The sequence below is a fragment of the Mesoplodon mirus genome, assembly GCF_964341445.2.
Source record: "Mesoplodon mirus genome assembly, chromosome: 1".
NCBI lineage: Eukaryota > Metazoa > Chordata > Mammalia > Artiodactyla > Ziphiidae > Mesoplodon > Mesoplodon mirus.
The window spans coordinates 6,362,266-6,383,626 of NC_138976.1; the positions used below are offsets into that span (position 1 = coordinate 6,362,266).

At 40.1% G+C, this 21,361-nt stretch overlaps 1 protein-coding gene across 7 annotated transcripts in view; it reads left to right on the forward strand.

Moving 5' to 3' along the window:
- The window catches only part of FNBP1 (formin binding protein 1), a 137,755-nt gene that overhangs the window by 81,659 nt on the left and 34,735 nt on the right, over positions 1–21,361 (forward strand). For all 7 annotated transcript variants that reach the window (XM_082624236.1, XM_082624234.1, XM_082624235.1 and 4 more), the window contains exon 7: positions 21,069–21,197. In XM_082624236.1, the coding sequence (XP_082480362.1) occupies positions 21,069–21,197 (129 nt within the window). The remainder of the gene's footprint in view (positions 1–21,068; positions 21,198–21,361) is intronic.

A 21,361-nucleotide genomic window follows, 5' to 3' on the forward strand; every position in this document is an offset into this window, starting at 1 on the left:
ACCAGGTAGTTCAACAGAATGAGTACTGTAGCAGTTCTTGAAGCCACTGAAGCAGCCACTAGTTGCAATTCTGTAGATTTTTAGCCTTTTTCTTTCTTTTTTTTTTTTTTTGGCAGTATGTGGGCCTCTCACTGTTGTGGCCTCTCCCGCTGCAGAGCACAGGCTCCAGACGCGCAGGCTCAGCAGCCATGGCTCACGGGCCTAGCCTCTCTGCGGCATGTGGGATCCTCCCAGACCGGGGCACGAACCCACGTCCCCTGCATTGGCAGGTGGACTCTCAACCACTGCGCCACCAGGGAAGCCCTCTTTCTTTTTTTTTTTAAATTGAAGTATAATTGACGTACAATATTATATTAGTTTCAGGCATACTTACCCTTTTTCTTAAAATCTGCATGACCTTGCTAAGGCTTACCTGTAATTGCTTCCAAACATTAATTTACTGTGAAAAATTGCATATAGACTGGCAAGCCTTCTATGTTATACCAACATCATTGCCTTATATTTCAGTCACATAAGAAAGTATGTCACAGCAGAAAAACATGTGAGATTCAAAACAGAGTGTGTGTGATTATAAATGTGCGTTTCTTGGAATTTCATCTCTGGCCTACATTTAAAGTGGGTTCTCCAGGGAGCTGGCATTACCTGGGGTCACTACCAGTCCAGGACTGCATCAATCTGAATTTCCAACTTGGGGTTGGGGATCCACACATGCTGTGTGAGTTCTAGTCCTTTGTGATTGAAAAATTTCCAGGATGACTTTTTAATTTTCCTCCCTCAGGTCAGATCCAAGGTAGTTAACTTAACAAACGTGCAATTGCTGGGTCCAGTTGCAGCTTTAGGACTTTTGGAAGGTGCTACCAAATTGAATTGCTCTCCTCAACTATTTTAATATTTCCAAGGATGTATTATTATTTCTTTTTCTTTTTTATTTTTAAATTTACTTATTTATTTATTTATGGCTGTGTTGGTCTTAATTGCTGCACGCGGGCTTTCTCTAGTTGTGGCGAGTGGGGGCTACTCTTCATTGCGGTGTGCGGGCTTCTCATTGCAGTGACTCCTTGTTTGTGGAGCATGGGCTCTAGGCGAGCGGGCTTCAGTACTTGTGGCACGTGGGCTCAGTAGTTGTGTCTTGCGGGCTCGGGGATTCTAGTGCAGGCTCAGTAGTTGTGGTACACGGGCTTAGTTGCTCCGCGGCATGTGGGATCTTCCCGGACCAGGGCTCGAACCCATGTCTCCTGCATCGGCAGGCGGATTCTTAACCACTGCGCCACCAGGGAAGTCCTATTATTATTTCTCATACGTAGAGAGTCATTTTGTTTTTTTTATGGAAGTACTATTTACCTCCTCCCTAAGGATGTGATAAATTACTGGATTTTAGCATCACAAATGTTGAAGCTCATAGAGCAATGTCTAAACATTGGAATTCTTAAGTTATTTTGCTTATGAGTATCACTTGAAGCACTGTAATTTCCCCAAAACAAACTGTGATTTGATTGTTATATCAGTTTTTGCATTATCAGCAGTGAAGCCTCTTGTCAGTAACAAGCTGAAAGGACGCAGTGTTTCAGTTCTTATGGATACTTAATGTAATTTCCCATTTTGACTTCTAATAGCCTTCAGATTTAATATAAATCTTTTCCTCCAGTTTCTGCCCATGATTAAATTATCCAATTGTATTCAAGATCACTCCCCCTCCTTTTTCCAGCAGTCAGCCCCACGACACTTGGAATGCCATGCCTGTGTTTACAAAGACATTGTAGCTGCTCCCACCATGAGTAGGATGGACTTTCCTAAACTACGCTTGTGTTTGATGACACAGCTCATGGGAACTATATGTGCATGCATCTTCTAAGCTGCGTAGGATCTGGGTAGGAGCCTGATTTTCTTCTTCTCCTTTTGGGAAGTTAAATGTTGCACAGAGGGATTGGCTCTGTGTTCAAATTGCCTAAATCTGCTCAAGTCCACGTTGTTGCTTTGTGTTCAGTGTGTGGCCAGATGTTTAGTCATTTGCTTACAAGAGGGTATTTGTTAGCCTTGAGGCACCCAGTTTAACTAAATGTAAATTTATACGTTGAAAGTAGACATAAGAAAAAAAAACTGACAGTTTTACCTCTGGGCCAGTGAATGTATTTGGATGTTGTGAGGATGCCATGTGCCTTAGAAGAATGATGGGGAAAGAAAATGAGTTCAATGGAATGGTTTTTATGCCACTGTCAGAAAGCTTTGGATTTGAAGACTTGGAATGAGTTGTAGTGATTTGAAATTAGTGAAGCTGGCTATGTCAAAGAACCAGTAGAGGTTGGAATAGGTCATCTCATGGCTCGTGACCCATACGCTCAAGTTGAAGGTAAAACCAGACTTTTTTCCTCCTTTTTAAGGACATGGAAAAAGTAGTCCTTACTATCTGTCTTGTAATATTGAGCAGTCAAAGGACTGCAAGGGAACATGGAAAAATCAAACCATATTATGTCTTACTCAAATATAGGAGTCTCTTGTAAAAAACTTAAAGCACTGAGGATCAGGTGGAAGTATTCTCTGCTGTCCAGCCCTCCACCTCCCAGACCCTCCTCAGAGGTGGTCACTCTCGCCATTGGTATGTGTTCTTATAGACCTTTTAAAATAGGTTTTTACTGAGGTGTAATTTACATACCATAATGTGGCCACATGTCACGTGGACAGCTCAATGAGTTTTTACATATATATGAAATCGTGTGCCACCACCCCAGATAAGGGACATTTCTAGGACCCCAGCAGGCTCCCTGGAACCCTCCCCCCACCCCAAAGTTATTGTAATAATAATAATAACTGTTATTCTGACCTCTGACATATATTCATTTAGCCTATTTCTGTACTTCATACAAATTATATAATATATATTCTTCTGTTTGACTTCTCTAACTCAATATGATGTCTGTGAGATTCATATTTTTGTCATGCAGGGGTGGTTTGTGTTGCCATGTGGTGCCCATTGTGTGGATGTACCACAATTTATCCATTCTCAGGTTGATAGATGTTTGGACTGTTTCCATATTGAGACTAAATTAAGAATAAAGCTCCTAAAAAAAAAAGAATAAAAGCTCCTGTGAACATTTTTATACATGTCAGTTGGTGGCCATGGTCTCTCTGCCTTGGGCGTGTACCTGAGGTGCGGTGGAACCCTGAGTCACGGGTGTGTATTTGGCGCGGTGCACTGTCAGAGCTTTGACAAAGTGGCTGTACCAACCGACACACAGCGGCAGCTGCTCCTTGCCCTCATGGACGGTTGGTATTCTCAGTCCTTTTATTTTAGCCTTTTTGATGAGCATGGAGTGGACTCTGGTAGTGGTTTTAATTTGCATTTGCATTTCCTTGATGACAAATGATGTTGAGCATCTTTTTGTATGCCATTATCTGCCATTTGAGTACCTCTTTTTTGAAGTGCCCAAATCTTTAGCTCATTTTATTAAAAAAAAATTTATTTAGGGGCTTCCCTGGTGGTGCAGTCGTTGAGAATCCACCTGCCAATGCAGGGGACACGGGTTTGAGCCCTGGTCCAGGAAGATCCCACATGCCGTGGAGCAACTAAGCCTGTGCGCCACAACTACTGAGCCTGCACTCTAGAGCCCGTGAGCCACAACTACTGAAGCCCGCACGCCTAGATCCTGTGCTGCGCAAAAAGAGAAGCCCCCGCAATGAGAAGCCCACGCACCACATCGAATAGTAGCTCCCGCTTGTGGCAACTAGAAGAAAGCCCGTGTACATCAACGCAGCCAAAAATAAATAAATAAAAATAAAATAATAAAACATTAAAAAAAAGAAGAAAAGAAAATATAAAGTGCAGTGATTTAACTGCATTCAAGGTCAACATTAAAATTTATTTATTTATTTATTTATTTGGCTGTGCCAGGTCTTATTGCGGTATGTGTGATTTTTAGTCACGGCATGGGGGATCTTTAGTTGTGGCATGTGGAATCTAGTTCCCTGACCAGGTATTGAACCCGGGCCCCTTGCATTGGAAATGTGGAGTCTTAACTGCTGGACCACCAGGAAAGTCCCTTTAGCTCATTTTAAAAATATATTTTCTTCTTTCTGGCATACAGGTGCTCTCTATACACTTCGTATATGAGTGTGTATGTATATGTGTGTGTGTGTGTGTGTGTGAGTGTGTACATATATACATATGTATGTATGTATATACTAATACAGTTGTCTTTACTTACCCCCAATAAAGCCTTCTCTATGCCTTTAATCGATATGTGGGTCATCTTTTATTTTAAAATTTTCATCATTGCTATTAAAATATTGTTGTGTGATGGAAAAAGCCTAGACAACCAGAATATTATCATTTCCAAGTTACACACTTTTAAGGATCAGGCTTAGAAATACAGAGAGCCCAGCTCTCCTTGGCCCCATCTCTCAGAAGACCAGTGCCATCAGATTGGACATGGTGCCAAAGGACCATTTAAACTCTTGATGTATTCTCGATTTGGGGGGCCGGGGGTAGAGTATAGTGTGTAAAGAGGTGGGCAAGAGACTACTTTTTAGTGGAGTCAGTATTTCAAGTTTTATAGAGTTTGGAGATTACTTGTGAAGAATCAGAATGCTAAGTAACCATTAATTTATTTTATTAAAATATTTCTAGTAAATTTTTTCTTGCAGTTTGCTTCTGCTTGGTATAGCTTTTCATCCAACTAAATTCCAAATTTGTCTATTTCTGTTTAAACATGGGCTCCCAAATGAGTTACCGTATATATGTATTTTTTAATTTAAGGGAATTCTAATGGAATCATGATTTCATGACCTTATTGTCATTTTTAAAAAGCATCTAACTTGTTGACAGAATTCCTGAGTTGTGAAGTGTTCCCATCCATTCATTCCCTCACCCATTATTTGTTGCCTATGTGCTGGTGAGGTGTGGTGGTGGCATAGATACCGTCGTGGAATCACACAGTCCTTGACTTTGAGGAATTTGCCTTTCGTTTTCTTCCTAATACTTAGTGACTGTTTGGTGAATTTTCCCATGTGCTCCCTACATACTTCTTGAATGCCATTTTGGTGACAAACACTTTAAAGTCGGGTTTTATCTGTCGCTGTGCTTTGGAATAATAACATGCTAGACAAATGTGGATGAGAGGCAGTGCCTAATCTCTGCTTTCTGATAATGCTGCAGCTGGCTAGTGCGGTGCTGGGATGAAAAAGGAAAAGGTTATCAAAATGAATGGAATGTGAACTAATATTTCCGAACAGAGAGAACAGTGTTTTCTAAATGCATGCATTAAACTGAGTTCATCCATGTCAGGCAATGAATAATTCCCTTTCTCTAATTCGCCCTTGCCTTGTGACTGTTGGCTCTTACATAATTTCTAAGTGCAAAATAGGATATTGTTTAACAGAAACTGCAGTTCCTGGTTACAAGTAGCTGCAGAAGTTGTTAGTGAGCTCAAGTTATGGTTTTTAAACTCTGGCATCAATTTCTCCTTTTCTTACAGGTCTAGTTTCATTTAACTTGAGTGATTCTTGGACTGCTAACGTCTTCATTTTCTGGGCAGTTGTTTGCCATCAAACAGTTAACTTGGGTTCTTAATTCAAATTCATTGCAGTTCTGAGTGTTGACTAACCAGAAGAGTTCTCTATACAATGTGAGAAGTTGCCCTATTTGGCCTAATCATGAGTTTTACTGTATAACCCGATTTAAGGAAATGTTTTAAAAGTTAAATTAACTTAAAATGCTGACCATGAACCCTTAGAACAGTGTATCCATTTCTTAGGGAGTTTGCATTCCATTTTTGTGTGATATTACAGCTTCCAAACATATTTGGCTTTGAACATTGTTAGCTTTTAAATTCTACATAGATGCCCCTATCATGAAGTAGAATAGGACATTCTGAGTCATTTATGAATTAAGGTAGAATTCTAAGAAGTATGTGATAAAACTTCACATTTCTAATGACAATAAAATATGCATGCACTCTTTTTATGTGTCATATATTACATAATAGGATCTTTTAAAGAGAAAAATACAATTTTAGTAAGGAATCTATGTCCGTGTTAAGCAAGAATGAAGGAATTTACTTTGAATGATTATCAGTTTGATAATTATCTTGATAAAACAAATGAAATTTACTAATTTGGGAGGCTGTCCTCACTTGGAATCAGGGATGCCTGCTCTGTGAAGCACGGGCAGGACAAAGTTGGTTCTGTTCTAACTGAAGCCAGCTGAGTAGCAGAGTGTTAAATTTTTTTACCATTTGGGGAAACATTCTCTAGCAAGATGACTACTTTAGTTATTGTACGTATAAGGAATTGTACTATTAAATTTTTTTCTCTGCCCTTGCTGTAACCACGAGGTTGACATCTTTATTAAACATGTTAATATCTTTGGGGCTTTCCCCAAATTTGCTTCATATCAAATGTCTGACTGGTTATCTGAAGGAATTGTTCACTGTAACAATTTAGAAAACAATTTTTTTTTCAAAAGAGGAAGTGGTTTGTATGAATGCAGGAAATACGTTTCTCAACGGCAGCTTGATCTTTTAGTTTAAAATTGTTTTCGTTTGCAACAAGAGAAAAATGTATAGAATAATGGATATCGTTGCTGCGACTATTCTTTAAAAGTGGATAGTGTTCAAATCAAAGATTCTAGAAAAGTCATCTTTGTTATCCTCTTGTTTATATCTGTCCTGTAAGCAGTCATATCTGTAGAGTTTATGTTTTGTTTCTTTTGCTTCTCAGTGTGCCTGTATTAAGTGAACATCCTGAATGGTTTCGGTTGTTTTGATGCTTAATGTTTGTCCTGAGTAATACGGGTATGTTTTCTTCTTTTTTGATGCTTCATATGGGAAATGGAATTTAATGGAAATTTTCCCCAATTATCAAATGTGGAATAAATGTATTTATATTTGGAAACAGGACGCAACTTTGAATATTAGTAGGATGCGGTTTGGTTTTTCTCAAGGCTGTGACACTCAATATTTAAAAAATGAATTTGTGATAGGAATGTTGAAACATAAAATTATTTACTATGGTTAGATGTTTCACATACAGGTATTCTTTTTTTTTTTTTTTTTTTGATGTTGGGGGTAGGAGTTTATTCATTTTATTTATTTACTTTTTGCTGTGTTGGGTCTTTGTTTCTGTGCGAGGGCTTTCTCTAGTTGTGGCAAGCGGGGGCCACTCTTCATCGCGGTGCGCGGACCTCTCACTATCGCGGCCTCTCTTTTTGCGGAGCACAGGCTCCAGACGCGCAGGCTCAGTAGTTGTGGCTCACGGGCCTAGTTGCTCCGCGGCATGTGGGATTCTCCCAGACCAGGGCTCGAACCCGTGTCCCCTGCATTAGCAGGCAGATTCTCAACCACTGCGCCACCAGGGAAGCCCCCATACAGGTATTCTTAACGTTGCATTCAGCTCCCAGTTTTAGTTCATTTGCTAGCAATTACTACAGCCTCTATGTTGTTGACCTTAATTTTCGCTTCTTTGCTTTGGAAATAAGTGGTTTTTACACAGCAAATGGAGTTTGGGTAAACAAACATTTAAAAAGTAACAGGGGGGCTTCCCTGGTGGCGCAGTGGTTGAGAGTCCGCCTGCTAATGCAGGGGACATGGGTTCGTGCCCCGGTCCGGGAGGATCCCACATGCCGCAGAGCGGCTGGGCCCGTGAGCCATGGCTGCTGAGCCTGAGCGTCCGGAGCCTGTGCTCCACAACGGGAGAGGCCACAACAGTGAGAGGCCCGTGTGTACCGCAAAAAAAAAAAAAGAAAAGAAAAGAAAAGAAAAGAAAAGTAACAGGAAAGTCAAAATGTCAAAATCTCAGAGTATCAGAAATGTTGGGGGTGGGGTCCTCCCCAAAGTGAATGTATATAAAGACCAAATACTTTTAAAAGCCTCTTCAGTGAACTATTTCCAGTATGCATTATGTCATTTACATGAAAATGCTAACATGGGAATCTATCTTAACTTTGCTTTAGTACACCTAACAACAAGCCTCTAAGTGAATGTTCAAAATAGCACTAGAGTGAAGTAAGATGATAGGTCATTCCCATACCCTAGATCTGAAAATAAAAGTGAACTGAATAAAACATGAATACAAATATTCATATTATACGAATATATGAACATGAATATAAAATAAAATAAATAAATGATATTTACTTATTTGAGTGTGTGTGTTTGTGTGTGTGTGTGGCTTCAATACTTGGCATTTCCTTTGTGCCCCTCATTGTTCTAAAGGCTTTTGTACGGCAACTCATTTAATAAAATATTTTAATTTTTACTGACAGTAAATGGTCTATCTTGGCCAGGAGCTGGTTCTTAATATTTTTTTTAATTAATTCATTTTATTTTTGGCTGCGGTGGGTCTTCGTTGCTGCACGCGGGCTTTCTCTAGTTGCAGCGAGCGGGGGCTACTCTTCGTTGCGGTGCGCAGGCTTCTCATTGCGGTGGCTTCTCTTGTTGCGGAGCACGGGCTCTAGGTGCGTGGGCTAGAATCGTGAGCCCCCTGTAGTGGAAGCCCAGAGTCTTAACCACTGGACCGCCAGGGAAGTCCCTGATTAAGTATATTTTAAACATCCTAGACATTCTATTAGAGTATTTATTGAACAAATAGTTCAGAGCATCGTAAGATTATAATGAATACCTGTCTCGAGGGCCTTGGTTAGCAGATAACAAAGAGATAGAGAGACAAGGAAAACTCGGGTCAATTGCAGAATCAGATAATGTGTATAATAACATGCTAAGCTGCGGGGTGAAGATATTCAGAGCAGCAGTAGTTAAAAAATGATTAATGAGGTACATCATATGTGAAATCACCTGGTCTTATGACCAGCAAATACTAGGAGCTTAAAAGTTGCTCATAGATTCTGCAGCTGAAAAAGCTCCATGTGGATTACAGGTTGTTGGGATAGGGCTGAAGGAAGAATCAGGACTTGAGTATGATGGATGGGTAGAAATTGAATGGATAGAGCAGAGAGGGAGCATCTGAGATGGAGAGAACTTCATTCCAGGCATTGCGGGAAGCATGCTGCTGATGTTGACAGAACGGGGAGTTGAGTAGGATCTCCCAGAGAGGTGACATGAGAACAGATTGTGAAGGATATTAAGAGTGAAATGGGAGAATGAATGTGATCCGCATGAAATAGTATTGAACCTATTTCTCAAAAAACTTATACTGGGAACGTGTTTTATTTTTTTTGAAGAGGGTTTCAGTCCTTGCCATAATTCTTTTATCCCTTTATAGATAAAAAAAAGGTAAGGCTATACAGTGTTAAATTTCCATTAACCTGGGACTTCCCTGGTGGTCCAGTGGTAAAGAATCCGCTTTCCACTGCAGGGGATGCAGGTTCCACCCCTGGTCCGGGAACTAAGGTCCCACATGCCGCAGGGCAACTAAGCCCGCGCACCGCAACTACTGAGCTCGTGCACCTCAACTAGAGAGCCTGTGTGCCACAAACTGCGGAGCCCACGTGCTCTGGAGCCTGTGTGCCACAACTAGAGAAGAGAAAACCCGCACACCACAACTAGAGAAAAGCCTGCACTTCACAACTAGAGAGAAGCCTGCATGCCACAATGAAGAGCCTGCACACCTGAAAGAAGATCCCGCATGCCACAACTAAGACTTGACACAGCCATAAAAATAAAATTGAAAAAATTTTTAAAAATTGCCATTAACCGGGCTTCCCTGGTGGCGCAGTGGTTGAGAGTCCACCTGCCGATGCAGGGGACACGGGTTCGTGCCCCGGTCCGGGAAGATCCCACATGCCGCAGAGCGGCTGGGCCCGTGAGCCATGGCCTCTGAGTCTGCGCGTCCAGAGCCTGTGCTCCGCAACGGGAGTGGCCACAACAGTGAGAGGCCCGCGTACCGCAAAAAAAAAAAAAAAAAAAAAAAAAAATGCCATTAACCTAAAATGACCATGCTGGATGTGGGAGAGCTAGACTGAAGCACATGTCTATGAATTCTTTGTGAATTCAGTGTCCTTGCCAGTGTACCGTATGATTTCACTCCTGGTTTATATTAAATGAGCTCTTTATTGTTAGCCACTGCTCTTGCCTACAGAACTAGGCTGGTGATAATGGGTTGGGATAAGGTGATAAATAGCAATTGATGTGAAGCCTCAGTATGTACTAGGGGCCCAGTAAGGAGAAGTGGGCTCAGGGACCATCTAAAGGGGGCAGCCATGTCTTCACCATCTATCCACACAGCCAGAGACATGAACTAAGGCAGGCCAAGTGTTGTTACTTCGTGCATATTCCTCCTTTCTGGGTTAAATTCCCTCCTTTCTGAATGATAGGTTGTTTCTATTTTTTTCCATAAGGGTTTGTGAGTAGCAAGTTCTTTATTTGGCTGAAATGTTTTTATTTTGTCCTCACTCTAATGGGATGGTTTAGTTAGGTATAGAATTCTAAGCTGACAATGATTTTCTCTAAACATTTTGAAAACCTCATTCCATTGTCTTTTAGCATTGATTGTTCCTTTTGGGAAGTTGGCTAACTACTTAACTGTGTTCCTTTTGTGGATATTTGACTGTCCTCCCTAGCTCTTAAGACCTTATCATTGCCTTTGGTGTTCCGTGGCATCACTGTGATATTTCAAAGTACAGACTTTTTGTTTCTTATTTACTCTGCTTAGGGTTCATTGGGGATTTGTTCCTTTCATAAATGTAGGAAAACTCTCAGGTGTTAACTCTTCAAATATGCCTTTCTTTCATTCTCTTGAATTGTTGGTTCTGGGGCTCAGATATGTATGAAACTTCTCATTCTATTCCCCATGCTTCTTAACTTCTTTTTCCTTCATTTCATTTCTTTATCTCTATATATTACACTTTGTGTAACTTTCTCAGCTACTTCATGAGTTCTCTTCAATTATTCTATTGTTTAACTGATTTATTAAGTTTTTAAATTTCAATGAGTGCATTTTTTATTTCTGGAAGTTCCATTTGCTTCTTTCTCAGATATACTTCATCTTTATAATGTCTTTCATTTTCTTGTGGTTTCTGTTGCTTCTTTTATTTCTTTAATCCTTTTAAATGTTCTTGTTTTATATGTTCTTTAAATTTTTCTTTTAGCTCAGGTTTTTAAAAAATTAATTAATTAATTAATTTGTTTGTTTGTTTATGGCTGTGTTGGGTCTTCATCGCCGCGTGTGGATTTTCTCTAGTTGTGGCGAGGGGGGCTACTCCTCATTGCGATGCGCGTGCTTCTCATTGCAGTGGTTTCTCTTGTTGCAGAGCATGGGCTCTAGGCATGCGGGCTTCAGTAGTTGTGGCTCACGGGCTTAGTTGCTCTGCGGCATGTGGGATCTTCCCGGACCAGGGCTCGAACCCATGTTGCCTGCATTGGCAGGCAGATTCTTAACCACTGCACCACCAGGGAAGTCCCTAGCTCAAGTTTTTATGGTGATAGTTTTTCTCTCTACTGTGTCAGCTTTCACAGTGGTTTATTTCCTTGTGCGTTTATGATTGATATTATTATTTTTTATATGAGCATACCTTCAACAGGGATGGTTTTTTCCTCTGGGAATCCCTTAAAAGCAGGATTGTGGGTGTATCCCCACTCCCATTAGGGTTTTGTATTTATTTTGGCCAGACAACCTGGGGCCGATTTTTATGTTAATTTCTTGTGGTGGAGATTCTTACAATACCTTTATGGTATACACAGGCTTAAGGTTTTGTTTCTCAGAGGACACTCTTACCCCACATCATCCCATAGCCTGATACCTAATCAAACTTCTTTGTTGTCTTCTTTGACCACTAGAAGTTTTGCTAGGTGTTGCCCAGCTTAAAGAATGCAGAGGAAAGTAGTACTGTGGTCAAAATTCAGGAAGGGCCTGTAATCTTTTATCTTGACCTATTAAGAATATATTACTGAAAATAACATCTGTAAGATTTTTAAATTAAACATTAAATTAAACATTCCTGATTAAACATCTGTTGTGACTTGGGTACTAAGGATGAACAGCTGCTCACCAAACACCTCAGATTTCTCTTTTTTTTTTTTAAACTGAAGTGTAGTTTTTTAAATAATGTTTCATGTGTACAGCAAAGTGATTCAGCCATAAACATATATATATACTTTTTCAGATTCTTTTCCATTATAGGTTATTACAAGATATTGAATATAGTTCCCTGTGCTATTTAGTAGGTACTTGTTGTTTATTTTATATATAGTAGTGTGTATCTGTTAACCCCAAATTCCTAACTTATCCCCCCCCTCCCCTTTTGTAACCATAAGTTTGTTTTGTGAGTCTGTTTCTGTTTTATAGATAAGTTCACGTCTCATTTTTTTTTAGATTCCACATATAAGTGATATCATATGGTATTTTCTTTCTCTGACTTACTTCATTTAATGTGATAATATCTAGGTCCATCCATGTTGCTGGAAATGGCATTATTTCATTATTTTTAATGGCTGAGTAATATTCCAGTGTGTGTGTGTACATATATATACCTCAGATTTCATGGTATTTCATTTCTTTTCTGGGGTATATAACATGATTCATTTTTTCTACTCTTCTAAGGAATATATATGTTTTGTAGAACTGCATTTCAGAGTGCTTTCAGTATTTTTGCTCTTCTCAATAATGCCACAGCCGTAGAGAATGGTGATCATATAGGCATCAACTTTCCAGAATCCAGGCTGTTCTCTTCAGCTGTGCACGTATGGAACCTTGTGCGTGTCATATTTGGGGTGACGTTACTTATTAAGGGGAGAAAGGGAAGAGAAAGAGATCATCAGTCTCAACCTACTATAACTGAAAACTCCAGACCCTTGCCAATAATCATGTGTTAGAAGCCAGGGAGGAGGAGGGGGCAAGTCTTGGAGACCATGATTTATATTTTACCAAGATCTCTGAGCTCATACCAAGTTTGTTTTCACCAGCTTAACTTGGAGGTATGCCAGCATCAAGAGCAACCATATCAGCAGTGGCTTCTGTTTCAGCAGAAATTGTCACTCACCTTCTAATTCTACTTTTTAAATAAGGCAACTGGGGTATAGGGAAACAGAAGGCCTTTTCTTAAAACTGTTTAGCAAGTGAATGGCCCCTGAGGGATTGAGATGCTGGTCTCATTTGCTATCTTTCCATATTCTCTCCTATTTCAGCACTAAAGTAACCTGCAATGCTGGGGCTAGAAGTTGTAAGCCTGTTTAAAAAAAAAAAGAAGTCAGGAAATTGCTGGAATATTTCAAACATATTTCTTTGGTTAACTTATTTTGAAGTTTTTCTGTGTTCTGTATTTTAGCTGCCCTTATAATTTATCAAAGACAGACTCATTGTTTTGGCAAGTCCCGGCCTGGAAGTCTCCAACACAAACTCACGGTGCTCTGTCTGAATAGGAATTTTTAGATGCATTTTAGTCTTGAACTTGAAAATATATTCTAGATGCAACAGTTTGCTGGGAAATTGAAACAATGCCATTTATCATACAACAACATTATTCCAGACAGAGAGCTTTTCCATCTCTTCCTTTGTTAATATCCCTCCTACTATATCTTTCAGAGTAGTGTGTGTGTGTGTCTGTGTGTGTGTGTGTACCTCAAAGGCAAGCCATACCTCTTCAATCTTTCACTGTTTCTGGAATTCTGCATTAGAATTTGCCTCTTTCACTAAGCTTTTTGGCAAAATTAACTTAATCACTCTTTTCAGAAGTGATCATTATTAATGTTTTATTTATTATTATTATTATTTTTTGCGGTACGCGGGCCTCTCACTGTTGTGGCCTCTCCCGTTGCGGAGCACAGGCTCTGGACGCGCAGGCTCAGAGGCCATGGCTCACGGGCCCAGCCGCTCCGCGGCATGTGGGATCTTCCCGGACCAGGGCACGAACCCGTGTCCCCTGCATCGGCAGGCGGACTCTCAACCACTGCGCCACCAGGGAAGCCCTAATGTTTTATTTTTATAATAATGAGATTATACTGTAAATACTGTTTTAGAAACTTGAAAAAAATTAAATTATATATAGCTTTCACTTTCCCTTATTAAATACTCTTTCGCATTATTTTTCTTCCAGGCTACACAATAGTCCATCAAGGGTATGACATATAATTAACCAATCACATTACTGGACATTGTCTCAAATTATTAGCTATTATAAACAATTCTGTGTGGATATCTTTTGTGAACACTGAAAATTATTTCATTAGGATAAATTCCCAGAAGTAAAATTGCTGGGTCAAAGACTAGGGTGAAATCAGTTTTACTCCTAATCATTGACAAATCATAGAGAAATTCAGTTTACCAGTTAGAAGTTCAGGGATTCTCAATAGATTGCTGTTTTTCTGGTCTCAAAAATACCTAGAGGAGGACTTGGTGGCGCAGTGGTTAAGAATCCGTCTGCCAATGCAGGGACATGGGTTCGATCCCTGGTCCGGGAAGATCCCACATGCCGCGGAGCAACTTAACCCGTGCACCACAACTACTGAGCCTGCGCACCTAGAGCCTGTGCTCCGCAACAGGAGAAGCCACCACAATGAGAAGCCTGTGCACAGCAAAGAAGAGTAGCCCCCGCTCACTGCAACTGGAGAAAGCCCGGGCGCAGCAATGAAGACCCAATGCAGCCATAAATAAATAAAATTTTTTAAAAAAGTACATCCTTTATTAAAAAAAAAAAATCCTAGAGGGACTTCCCTGGTGGTCCAGTGGTTAAGATTTCATGCTTCTACTGCAGGGGGTGTGGGTTTGATCCCTGGTCGGGGAACTAAGATCCCACATGCTGTGTGGTGCTCCATGGCGGGTGGGGGGAGACGACACACCTAGAGAATAGGTCACAATATCCAGTGGCCCCTACCTCTCTTGTATGCTGTGAAAATGTGTGCATTTCTTCTCTTTAACCTGGCCACGTCCAAAAGGAAAGGTGCTCCAGTCGTTGGAGCTACATCTTTGCCAGCTGTTGATTGGGGATCATTGTAATGTGATGGTGTCATTTAATGATGTCCTTGCAGCTGTGTTCTTGGAACTTTCCGGTGAATTTCCCAAGGCTGCTCTACCTCCTCTCAGTGTTATCTCAGATCCCGCTCCACCAGGGAAGGACACTAGGTTGTCACTATTACCAATGTTTACCAGAGGGTGGAATGTGCAGGGACTTTTACTTTCTAAACCTTACAATTCTGTAAACTTGAATTATTTACAGCAAGCATATTTTTGTAATTGGGTGAAAAAAGAACTAAGATGGAGAGAGGCCAGATAACCCAGGTTATTAAATTCGTAAGTTTGATTTTATCCACAATATGAAGTCAGCAGCTCAGGTAGTTGCAGAGGGGTGAATCGAGAGCCAGGTGCCCTGCTGGATTCTTGCTGTGTCTCCAGCCCAGGCTCTGTGCCCTTTTGGCTGGATTTCGGGGCTGGTGGTCAGGCCATCTGCCCCCTAAGTGGAGCTGTTGCAGGTCACTGGCTATTGGATAATAAATATGGACAGCCTAGCTGTGGTTCAGAACAGTAAATTCAGAAAAAAATCTCAATTTAGCCCTCCTTTCCCCTCTGGCCTAAAATACATTTGATCTCTTCTTATGATAATGATGAAATAAAATATTGAAAGTCCAGCTGCTCCAGAGAACATTTACTGCTTTTGGAACTACCAGTGATGAAACATTTTTCATTGTGCTCCCCAAATTTTTGGTAATCAAGCGGGGCCTTTCTAAGTTGTTACATTTACATACTTCTAACCAAGGAAAAATATGACTTTCCAAAACTAGGAATGCTGCTGCAATAAATAGTTTATCATTTAAGGAACAGCAGTGTATACAGTCCTAAGAAGTCTGAGGTCATGTTCAAAAATTAATACATCTCGGGCTTCCCTGGTGGCACAGTGGTTGAGAGTCCGCCTGCTGATGCAGGGGACGTGGGTTCGTGCCCCGGTCCGGGAAGATCCCACATGCCGCGGAGCGGCTGGGCCCGTGAGCCATGGCCACTGAGCCTGCGCGTCCGGAGCCTGTGCTCCGCAACGGGAGAGGCCACAACAGTGAGAGGCCCGCGTACCGCAAAAAAAAAATAATAATAATAATACATCTCATTATGTATTTAACAATAAATATATAAATAGAACCAGTCCATATTTGCTCATTTTGTTAAAAAGTCAAAAGCTATAAGCAGCCCTGATAAAAGATGTGAGGGTATAACCTAGTAAGTATAACCCCATTCCTTAGTATAGCTCATTTTCTCTGTTTATGACAATTGAGACTCGGCCAGCAGTGTTCTTTTCTTCTTATTATTTGAAATATTAAGGAAAAGGTAATAGCAATTGAACAGGAAATAGCTACACATTTTGGCCATGCTAATCATCTAAATTTAACTAACTAAATGGATTTTAGTATTCTTGTCTTTAAACCTGTGAGGATTTAGAAGCGTTGGGCTGCAGCTCAGTTTCTAAAATATTGTTTTCTTTATTTAGAAACTGTAACTCTGACCTTTCAGGCAGCACAGCTTTATTTCCATAGGATGTTGAGTTAGAGGTGCTAAGAATTACTAAGCAGTGAAGTAGCGCTTAAGCAATACATACTTAGGCCTATTTGGATTTATTTGGGGAGATTCCCAAGGATTTGTCAAAGAAATTCTAAAATTTAAATTCAGCCTTTCTGATTGACAGTGAAACATGTAGTTCTTATTTAACGATGTCTGTGAATTACAGCCTCAGGCAGTTGTGGTCATTCTGGACTTTTTTAGAATGTTATCTCTAAGTTCTGTAACTCTGAGTCATTAAAAAATAAAAATCCTCTGACCATCTCTCTGCCCTACAGTAATATTGCTATAAGATGCAGTATCTTTTATTCTTAGAATGAGAACATGAATGAAAAGAAATAGCTAATGGTCTGGCTGAGAATAGAAATACTATACCTCTTTAAGATAATAGTTGCTATTTTCAGATGGACTTAAAAAGGAAGGAGTTGTGATGCTTCTGATCTTCATGTAGCCTTAGTCATTAGGAGATACACTCTCGAAAATATCTAGTTACTTAGCGGTTACTCCAAGTAAGTTTTTGAAAATACTTTTAAAGATATTTTTAAAAACATATTTGTAGTAATGAGTAACTGACTCAGCACTAGTTTTAGAGAGAGACTCTTGAAGTTCCATCGCAAAATAAACACAGCAGTTTACGAAACAAAAATAGATTTCCATAGTAAATCTTGGTCAGAACAATGGCACATTCCTGGGCCTGGGATTCAACCGTGGGTATTAATTCAAAGCAGCTGGATGCTGGGATTGAGAGTAAGACAGTCCTGTCTTCCTGCCGTGGCCTTGCAGAATCTGATGTGTGACAATATTTTGCTGCTTTTAAATGTTGCTTTATCCTTTTAGTGAGTCAGAGAGAATCTGCAGAAGTACAGAGGCTTTTGCAACCTCAGGTCCAAACTTTTCCTTTCAAGAAAACTCCCAGAGAGATCATGCTTCCTTTACAAAAGGTAGACCCATTCCCTCTGGGGTCTGTTTGTTTGCTTCTACTCGGCTCACTTTCCAGGCTGGATTTTATCCATGTTCTTCCTTATCTCAGTTTCTTCCATAGTTTACATCTACTGGTCACCTAGTTACACTTCAGGAATGCATTGTGCAGGGCACTGTGAAACTATTATGAATTAATATTAATTATGAATTAATTATTAATAGTTTAATCAATAATTTAATTGTTATGAATTAATATTAATAGTTTAATTAATATTAAACCATTATGAATTAATATTAATAAAAGCAATTATATAGCCAAAGCAAAAACACGATTAGAGATTCTGGGGAGTTCAGAGGTTAGAGGATGGCGACCACTTCCAATCAGATGGTGCTGGGGTCCCTCTGGCAGGTTCACCTCCAGTTCTCATGAGTAAAATATTCCATGGTCGTTATGATGGCTTGATTGTCAGGAAACATTCATCTGTTTATGTGGGCTGTGTGTGTGTGTATACACACATAAGTGCATACTTAATGATGACATTCTGATCTCTGTTTCAGAACTAAGCTATTTTAAGTTTTCACCAAATTAGAATCATTTCTGCGAAATAAATAAATAAGGAGACTGTCCATCTTGCTACTCTCCTTACAAAAGAGATGACGGAACCTCCCTCCCCTGGGATTTTTCTGAGACTTTTTTTCTGAGGAAGTTTTGTAAATGAGAGAGAGAATGTTTTAGAAATGGGAGTCTACCTGGGAATTTCCTTGTGTGTTTTTTTTTCCCCCATAGTCATAATAGAGTGAGAAATGATAAAATTCTAGGTAATTGAAAGAGTTAAAAGGATTTTTGAGTTGGTTGCATCAGGGGAACAGATGGAGTGCACATAGGTGGGGAGGCTACTATTTAAATGGAGGAGGGTTACTGTGTATTGGAAAGGCATGGATTTTGCAGGGTAGCTGGGGACTCAACATGCTGGGGACTAGCTTAATGTATTTGCTAGCGAACACAGTAAAGCGGAAGCCAGAGCGTATGGTCAGGAAGGGAGTTAACAGTCCGCTGACAAAGAGGAAGAATGTGGCAGCTGAACTAACTGAGGGGAGGTGAGAAGTTGGTAAATTGGTTTTGAGGTACCTAAAGGTCTTAAGAAACTAAGAAGCCTCAGGTAATAAGGAAATCAGTTTGGAAATATTAAGATTGTTCCCTGCATTTGGGTAGCGTTTACGTATGAACAGAGAAGAAAATAAAGGAAGCAGCTCTGAATGACCACCTTGGGCTTTCACAGATACACAGATGAGCGAAGCATATCAAGGAAGTGAAATCAGGTTAAGCCTTCAAGTCACAGAGGCAGGAAACCAATGAAGGACATGGAGGTGCGAAGAAACCGATCTGGTACCAGTGATCAGACAGAGAGTGGGACAAACGACTCCAGCCTTTCGTCTTCGTGTTGGCACTTGAACGGTTCTTTGTTTTTTCTTTTTCTTTTTTTAAGCAGTTAGGTTCAGTAAAACAAGACAAAACAGCAAACAAAAGTTGCCTTGGGTATGTTGGAACAAGGCTCTTTTCCTGTTGTGTTCTTGGTTCAGTGTGGTAAGTTTGCCCAGTATACAGGCCAAGCCACCTCTTCATCTGGCAGGGGGTAGTTGTTGCCCTGCACGGACCTCAGATGTCTTAGAGATTCATGAGATTGTATTTATCAAGGCGCCTCCAAGGTGCTGGAGGAGTCTGAGGAGCTGTTACCAGCATAACAATCTCTGCTATTTGTGGAGGACTTTCGACTTTACAGACATTCTTGTTTGAACTTTCAATTCGATTCTGCAGCTTGTCACTAAGAGCCCCTTTCTTGCTTGTGTGTAATTAGCCAAAAAATGAATGAGAAGAGAGAAACAAATGTATGAATTCTGTTATTATTTAGGAGAAAAGCAATGCAGTAAAACACAAAATAGCACACGCGCGCACACACACACATAAAAAGCACAAAGAGGGCACCATACTTACTGCTTCTTTAAAGTATATTCTGAAAATAAACATAGTGGACAGTTTTAGAAAGGTCCCTTTAGATCAGTGATTCATGTACCTATAAAAAATATTTATTTATTTATTTATTTATTTATTTATAGCTGCTTTGGGTCTTCACTGCTGTGCACAGGCTTCCTCTAGTTGCCGCGAGCAGGGGCTACTCTTCGTTGCGGTGTGCGGGCTTCTCATTGCGGCGGCTTCTCTTGTTGTGGAGCACGGGCTCTAGGCGCGCGGGCTTCAGTAGTTGTGGTTCATGGGTTTAGTTGCTCCGCGGTATGTGGGATCTTCCTGGACCAGGGATCACACTCGTGTCCCCTGCATTGGCAGGCGGACTCTCAACCACTGCACCACCAGGGAAGCCCCGATATGCCTTTTTAATTCATGAACTCCATTGAGAATTGGATTAAAAAATTTATGGATCACCCGTCCCCTCCTCAGGAAATAAAAAATATGATCAGCGGTTCCCATAAGGGAACCTAAATCTAGGTAACATAAATGTGCAAATTGGGCCAAGTGCAGACAATGAAGAATGTTGGCACGTGTGTGAAACTAGAAAGTAAGGCCAAGTTAAGACAACAGAGAATGTTGGTGGTTGTGAAAAATTAGGGTGCACATCCTTGCCTAAAGTAAATTCAAATTCTAAATAATTTCTTTTTCCTTTTTTAAAAATTGAATTGCAGTTGATTTATAATATTATGTTAGTTTCAGGTGTACAGCATAGTGATTCAGTATTTTTGCAGACTATACTCCACTCTAGGTTATTACAAGATAATGGCCATAATTCCCTGTGCTATACAGTATATCCTTGTTGCTTATCTATTATAAATAGAGTAGCTTGTATCGTTAATCCCATACCCCTAATTTGTCCCTTTCCGCTTTGGTAACCATAAATTTGTATTCTGTCTGTGAGTCTGATATTCATTTGTATTATTTTTTTTAGAGTCCACGTGTAAGTGATCATACAGTATTTGTCTCTCTCTGACTTATTTCACGAAGCATAATATTCCCTAGGGTCATCCATGTTGCCGCAAATGTCAGTATTTCATTCTTTTTTATATCTGAGTAATATTCCATTGTGTGTGTATATATGTGTGTGTGTCACATCTTCCTAATCCAGTCCTCTGTTGATGGACACTTGGGTCGCTTCCATGTCTTGGCTGTTGTAAATAGTGCTGCTATGAACATCGGGGTGCATGTATCTTTTCGAATTAATGTTTTCATTTTTTTTCTGGATATATACCCAAGAGTGGAATTGCTGGATCATATGGTAGTTTTATTTTTAGTTTTTTGAGGAACGTCTATATTGTTTCCCATAGGGGCTGCACCAATTTCCACCAATAGTGTACAAGGGTTCACTTTTCCCTACATCCTCACCAACATCTGTTATTTGTAGACTTTTTCCTGATAGCCATTTTGACAGGCGCGAGGTGATATTTCACTGTTGTTTTGACTTGCGTTTCTGTAATAATTAGTGATGTCGAGCATCTTTTCATGTGCCTGTTGACCATCTATGTGTCTTCTTTGGAGAAATGTCTTTTCAGGTCTTCTGCCCATTTTTGGATTGGATTGTTTAAACAATTTTTTTAAAAACAGCACCTGCTAAATACAACAAATGGGAGGTAAATTTGATCCCCCAGTTCTTCCAGTTTGCAATCCTAGGCTTTTACTTATTATGTGTAAACATGGGGGTATTCTCATTTTTTGCCCTAAGGCACGACAACAAGCTCAAATGCGTCACCAAATGGCAGAGGACAGCAAAGCAGATTACTCATCAATTCTTCAGAAATTCAACCACGAGCAGCATGAATATTACCATACTCACATTCCCAATATCTTTCAGGTAAGGAGCTCAGATCTCTCAGATTTGCTTTGCTTAGAAAAATGTTGCCTCGGAATCATGATTTCTGGGCTTATATTCTAAGTATTTATATAATTCTAAGTTTCCTCTAATTCAAATCATTTTTTAAAACATTCAGATCAAGCACTGACTGACATTAAGATGAA